Below are 7,863 nucleotides of genomic sequence, written 5' to 3' on the forward strand. Positions count from 1 at the left end.
ATATATATATATATATACATACACATATATATGCATACACATACATATTTTTTGAAAGTTATTGCTACAGGTTATCTATAGAAACTAGAACTAGCACTGAAAGTTATAATATTTTGTATCCGAATACGCCTATATAAACAATGCAACCGAAGATAGGAAAATAGTAATGGGTGTATATGTATATTTCAGAAGCTCTTACTTCTTCTTCAGTATCACATCCAAGCCATTAACCAACCACAAACACATCGCTTAGATATATATACACCAAATTTAGCGGCGTAACACAATTGGATGTACCGATTCCATTTATTAGCACTTTCCTGGCAACTGATACGTACATCTAAATTGACGGTAGGGACACCGTATTTCGTTATGCAATTATAAATTACCACCAAGTAACAGCTATAGGGCATAGTATTGATTTATAAGCATTTAATATGCTTATAAATACATACATACCTACATACACACATATATATATATGCAAGGGTACTATATATATATATATATATATATATATATATATATATATATATATACATATATATAGGGCATATGAAACGTAGACTGAATTACTATATGTATACCTTTAGAAACAGAAATAGGAGGAATTCCACTGGTTTGAGTAATTGTATATGGGATCTTAAAGATAAAGGTATTAGTTATGACCTCCATTGCAAAATTTTAGCCTCAGACCCTGCGTATGATATAAAGAATAAGAAATGTTTGTTGTGTATAAGTGAAATTCTATTTATTTTAAAGGCCAACCTTTCCCTTCTCTACTTAGAATTAGAAAAGGAAGGAAGTCTTCATAAAGCTAAACACACTTTCTCTCAAATATCATTAATATTAATTGTTATTAGTACTAGTGACTCCTTTGATAATAACATATTATTGGGACTTGCCCCCCCTCCCAGTATAAATCTTTATACCTCTTTGCATTTAAATACTTTATAGTACCTCTAAATCTACCCCACTTTATTTGTTTGCAACTAGTCACCTATTCCTTAACTTTCTCTGAATTGCAAACATATAAACCCATAAGCATTACTATCGGTATTATACCACACACTTGTTATATGCAACAGGACCCAATTTTGATTCTCTTACTTAACTTCTTTTTTCCTAATCTGAGCACTGTATATTGAACGCCATCCTTTTCCACCACATGTGTAAGACAACATTCTCTATATACCTTATAGATTATATTATTTATAAATATATATATATAATTAAACCAGCTTTCCTTTGGATGTTACATCATATATTTCTAAACATTTATTTATAAGTATTTATCTGTGAGTCTTGATTCGTATACCTATTAGTATTTGTATATGTAGTTGTATTCATATACATCTTATGTCAATATAGCCTATATTTACATTCCTTAGCCAGAATAATTCCCATTGTAATTGTAATTAATTCTACAATTTTATAATTTCACAGCCTTATAAAATTATAATTTAACATAGGTTCATTATCTTCTTGAAGCTCTACCTCTATCCTAACATGAATAACCTCTGTTTCTCTCTATAATTAAAAATAACCTCAACCTTATTTCAAGTGTCTAAATATCTCTCTGTATCCTAACAATGGAACGTATTACACGGTTACCTCCCTTCGGCTGTAGTTTATAATTTTGAAAATATTTTCAATCCTTTTCACTTTTGCTCTTCTATTTGAGACAATTACTTGTCAATTGGAAATTATAACTTAGATCTATCCATAACGGAATAACATATCCTAAACCTTATTTTAGAGCATAATGTTTCTCTGCTTTATAATACGATAACGTACTACTCGGTTACCTCCCTTCGCTAGAGTCCTGGAGTGATGATTTTTTCATTCATTGTTTCATCCTTTATTTTTCTCGTTCAGATTATTACTTGTAAATTTGATATATATCCCAGATATATTCTTAACAAAATAGTATATCTTTAACCGTAAGTAGTATTCGTCACCCCTTTGTTATGTAGGGCCCCTTAGACAATTCATTCCTTGAATATTTTTTTTATTTGTTTTGTATTTTTTGATAGATTTAACGGACCTGAACAAGGCCATTGAATTCAAATATTGGTGGACTAATTAAGGTGAAGGATTAACTCTGGCCTCACCCTGTTCTTCATAGGGGTATTAGAATGAGGATTTTGTTAATAAGTAATAACATCGCACTCAAGTTTTAACCAAATTATTCCTTCAGTGATATAGTTATGTATTGATTTCCCCAAATAAGTTCACATTAAGTTAACTTTGTTAATTTTTATGATACTCTATTACATAGCCGTTAGCCTTTAACTCTTGACCCCTGTGATATGGACCATCCTCTTAAACTCACTCCATAACGTCTTACCATTGCTATTTCCCCATGTAAATTGAAATAGGATGTAACTCTTATAACCTATGGAAATTACTTCTGGAAGTGACTTTCTTTACCATATGATGTAACCCCATAACTTATGGATATTACCTTGTAATTGACTTTTTTTTACCATTCCTTACTATTTTTATTATTTGATTATTTTATTTTATTATTTTATCATACTTCCTTACATGTTAGATTCCTAACATTATGGTCTTTCTTAGGAAGCTTTGGAGCTCAATTATTGACAAACCCCTGTCCAATATTTGTTTAATCTTTGTACGATCTTTGTATATTACTGGCATGATGTGGAAACATTGGGAAGTGTGTTTTTGCGTGTGTCTGTCCCCCACCACCACTTGATTGGTGTATGCACCCTAGACCTAGCTGTTCGACAAAAGATCCGATAGTATAAGTACCGGGTTTTAAAAATCAGTATTAGTGTCGATTCATTCGACTAAAGTTCTTCAAGACGGTGCCTTTGTAAAGATTATATATATATATATATATATATATATATAGGCGCAGGTGTGGCTTCTCAGCCACATGGTTCCAGGTTCTGTCCCACGGCGTGGCATCTTGGGTAAGTGTCTTCATTATAGCCTCGGTCCAACCAAAGCCTTGTGAGTGGATTTGGTAGACGGAAACTGAAAGGAGCCTCTCGTATATATATATATATATATATACATATATATATATATATATATTTGTGTGTATTTGTCCCCCCCCCACTGTCTGACAACCGATGCAGGTGTGCTTAGGTCTCCGTAACTTGACGGCTCGGCAGATGAGATCGATAAAATAAGTACTAGGCTTACAAAGAATAAGTCCTGGGCTCGAGTTCTCCGACTAAACCCCTTTAAGGTGGTGCTCCAGTATGGCCGCAGTCAAATTATTGAAACAAGTAAAAGAATAAAATAATATATATAATTTGCTTATTTAGTAAGACGATGAAAAATTTGTTAGCACGATAAAGAATTGAGGAATAGTTTGTTTTTAAAATTGTTTTCCAAATCTATTCGTTAAACAGAATAATATTCTTCCCCTTCGGCGGAAACGGGAATAGCGTGATAACTATAAGTTTCCAAGTAATCGTTTTACTACTACTACTACTACTACTACTACTACTACTACTACTACATTCAGTCGAAGCAGCATCCGACACTTGATCCTACCACGGCCGTTACGTATTTAATCATGAAACTACATCAACTGATATATATTCTGAAATTATCACTGAACAAACATAACTTAATAAAATACCGAAACTTTTTCACCGTGGTATACAAAGATCAATTCCAAAGACAAAAGCTAATAAGCGAATCCTTTCAAGAAAAAGCGTAGTTTTGCTATCTACAAAATGCTCACTTAAATTGTAGGAAAACAAAAGCACTGAATCTACTTGTGGGTACGCGGACTGAATGCATCTCTATTCTTCTTTCAGTCTCGACTCTTATAATGTATTTTCGTTATATATGGCACAGAGGCCGAATTTATTCCTCTAGATGGTATGCATATCACATCGTCTGACCAATGGGTATCTCCTCTTCTCTGACATATGTGAAATGTGTTTCAATCTAAGTTCCAGTCGTCTATTTCTTTATAATACACAAACCACACATTTCATTTCTCTTTGACGCCTAAATTGCTCAAACATTAATATCCGCTGTCCAGGTTACACGTTTTACTTCAAATACACATCAAATGACAGTGCTTGTGTGTTTGTAAACTCTACTACCCTTATCACACAGCTCCACATTTCACCAGCTTCGGATGGATAAAATTAATATTAATATATCTGCAAATCAAAATATATTTTATCATTGATTTACCATTCCTATCTCTCTACAGCATTGTATTTCTCTTCTAATTGCCTACATATGCAATTTAAAAAATTCAACTTGTTTTAAAATCTTTAGTAATAATATTCTTTTTTCTATGTTTCAGGTGACCATATTTTACCTTTTGTTCCGAATATTCTTTATGATAGCAATAACTCTTCTGTTGCTAACATTCCGGCTCAAGCTAATGATAAAACAACCAGTATTTAATAAAGAGGATAATCCACATTCTTTCGTAGACAATTTTCTTTTACGGGTAGGTGAATTTTATACAATACATTCCCTATGTCAATATTTTTCAGACTTTCATTAATTGCCACTTTTCTATTGCTTACATATTCTCATCGCCTCCTTACAACGATTCAACAAAATTAAATACACCAGAAAAAGTTGCCGACTGGTACCAAAGTCATTTCATCAATATAGTTCGGAAGACAAAATTTCGATTACTAACATTAACTTCGCAAACAATAAAAATTTCAATATTGTTTGGAAATTAAGGGAGCTACAAGATGAATCTATCAATATCCCCTTTGACCCGCAAGGAGTGGTACCGTTTACTGTGAAAAGCACTGCTCTAAAGTTTTAGCAAATAATATTGCCATTGATAAAGGCGGAACATTTTGAAGAGAACTTTATAGTTAGGCATATTCGCGCAGTCAACAATTATTTTCTCTCTATTCCACGTACAGTTGAAAGCTAATGACAATATCAGCTGGATTTGAACTCGGAATTTAAAAGTAACTAAATACTGAACAGTAGTTAGATCAGCATTCTATTATTTCTGTCGTCTGTATAATTAACCTGAATGATTAAACTTCGCCTAAACTGCTTCTAACAGACCAAATTAATCAAAACGTAAATAACTGAAGAAAAGATAATGTAATTAGTATTTTATAGCATTCTCTCTAGTAGAACACAACAAATCAATCTGCATTTTGAAATGAAATTAGACTGCAATAAGAAAGAAACATCAAATTGCTTTATACTGAAAACTGTCGACATATTTAGTTTTATCAATAACAGAAATTGTTAATTTATATGACGTATTCCATAGAAAAGCCTTGTCTCTAAAGTTGTATACCAAGCTTAGTATCTTATATTAAATGTTACTGTTGATGTTGTTGTCGTCATTGTTGAACTCAAACTTAGCTGAACTAATCAGTGATCAAGATATTGAAACTATGATTATCCAGCTTTTGTTCGTCTCGGATACATGATTTCGTACCTTTCAATAAATATATGGCTTGAGTTAAAGGATATTTGCCTACTAATTCAAGCAGATGGAGTGACTACATGGATGCGTGCTTCTCTCTGGAAGTTGCGTTTATCAGTGAAAAAGGCAAGAGTGACATGTGTGTGTGTGTGTGTGTATATATATATATATATATATATATATATATATATATGTGTGTGTGTGTGTGTGTGTGTGTGTGTGTGTGTGTATGTGTATGTATGTATGTATGTATGTATGTATGTATGTATGTATGTATGTATGTATGTATGTATAGGTTGCGATGGGTAACTTGTCGCCATTTCATACTTTTAATTTCGTGCATATGTATTGTTTGTTTTTGATTTTGTCGTCTATACAGTATAGTGAGCACTGTCTGTGAGAAAAACAGCATCATGATGCAATTCACTCTGCCAGGACTTTGGAAACGACATGCTGTACTGCTTGGAAAACGCGCCGTAATCTCCAACACCAACATTTTAGTGTTTGAGTATCAATCTGAAGACAGTGCAATCTGAAGACAAGTACCGAGAGTGATAAAAATCAAACATCCAGTCAACATCATAGTGTTTGGAGTGATCACTAGTGATGGTGACCTTATGCCTCAATTCTTCTTCTCACATAGCCTCACACTCAACACAGAGGCCTACATCAAGTGCCTGGAGGAAGTGCTGCTGCCCTATGTCAAGAGGATGGCAACAGGACTCTGCACCATACCGCACAAACAGGAGAACCCAGTCATGGCTGTCAGACAATTTCTGCGACCACATCAGCCCTAACATCTGGCTACCCTATTCCCCAGAGTTGGTTATTATGTGCAGGGCTCATTTGAGTGAGAGAGCAACAAAACACTTTGTAACACAATATTTCAGTTTAACACTTAACAATTAGAAAATCTTTTAAATAATTTATTTGTAAGAAGATATCATTCTGCTTTTACGGAAGTTTATAACTGCTATAATTGACAGCCTCATTTATTTTAAATATATGTAGCGTTAAAGTTAATTAGAAAGCTATATATTCCTACGCTTTATAGTTTCCACCGAGGAGACAATAATCCTTGAGACTTCACGTAGAAGAAATACTTGAAGCAGCTAACACTGTTTGTGACATTTTAAAAGATTTTAAATAAAAAATATTTGTTGAATTCATCGTGTAAGATGTCGACCATATTAATAACTTAAGTGAATAAAGCGACGATAACAATTGTGCAAACATGGCCTTCTATGGGTATTAAATACGCTACGATCAAGGCAATAGGTGCTCGCCCAACCTGTTAGAAACAACAGTCAAATCTCCCTCAAATCACTAACAACCATCGTAAAAACGGAAGGAAATCTGCATTTTATAATAAGGCATAAAGCTGCCCTGCAGTCCTATATATACTATGCCCGAATTTAGGCGGGTGCTCAGATATTCAAAAATACTGGATGATCATAATTAAAATGTCATTAATCATTGATCTACCTGATGATGCCTATACTGGCTACACTGAAACAACATTAACATCTGCAGCGACGGCGATGAGAAAACCAGTAGCAACAGCAACTAGGTTGGATATGGAAGCTGAATTGTGATCCTCGTCCACGAAAATCTTTTTACCATCCATGTCGCACATCACACAAATAAACGCAAGCTCTTATCCTATTTTTACGTGGACATACTTAATATATTCTTAGAGGCCATATAATTAATGATACATTATTAGAACCAAACAACATACAATGGTTAGTTCAGGCTGTTTACAATAGCAATGTGTACATAACGAAAATTCACCACGCTTTATTTCCTTTGTAATGTTAATGAAATAAACAATCTAACCGTCAAGTAAATTCTAAGGTCTTATAATTACATGGAACATATTTTGTTCGCGGAACAATTACTTGTTGAAGTTCACACTTTACTGCTATTCAGTTAATTCTTTTCTCTGAAAACTTAGTAGTTGATTTCGGAGCTGGATAATTTTCGCCTTTAATCTGTGAAACCCTACTGTGCAGGTTTGAAAGCATGTGTAAGCTTCTACGTAGTCACTCTGCTTGCTAAAATAGCTGCCATACCTCTCTTTAGTCACACCATATCAGCTTATAAAAGGAAATATACATTGACCGAATCAGTCCCATGGCTATACAAAATGAGCGAGTGGGTCAATGTTGGAATTGATCATAGGTCTGAATTTTTAGATCTAACATGATGTTAATCAACAACAACAACAACAACAACAACAACAGCTAAATGCACATAATTCACTTTCACTTTATCGATATTTCTATAAAGTTGTTTAAGTTTGGATCATTGTTTGGATCATAGTTGAGCTTGTCGCAATTTATAACCTAAAATAGCCAAGATTAAAGCAATTAACTTTTGTCGACCCGTCCAAATAGCTATAAATAGGTGCAAATTAGCGTTTGATCAGCTCAAAGAGTAACACT

At 33.5% G+C, this 7,863-nt stretch overlaps 1 protein-coding gene across 6 annotated transcripts in view; it reads left to right on the plus strand.

The window, feature by feature from the left end:
* Positions 1–7,863, plus strand: part of LOC106881053 (protein O-mannosyl-transferase TMTC4) — a 300,747-nt gene that overhangs the window by 139,711 nt on the left and 153,173 nt on the right. For all 6 annotated transcript variants that reach the window (XR_008263718.1, XR_008263717.1, XR_008263716.1 and 3 more), the window contains one exon: positions 4,307–4,456. Coding sequence is in view for 3 of the 6 variants with exons in the window: in XM_052966480.1 (XP_052822440.1) it covers positions 4,307–4,456 (150 nt within the window). In the remaining 3 variants the exon portion in view is untranslated. The remainder of the gene's footprint in view (positions 1–4,306; positions 4,457–7,863) is intronic.

Source organism: Octopus bimaculoides, chromosome 3 (assembly GCF_001194135.2).
Source record: "Octopus bimaculoides isolate UCB-OBI-ISO-001 chromosome 3, ASM119413v2, whole genome shotgun sequence".
Taxonomy (NCBI): domain Eukaryota; kingdom Metazoa; phylum Mollusca; class Cephalopoda; order Octopoda; family Octopodidae; genus Octopus; species Octopus bimaculoides.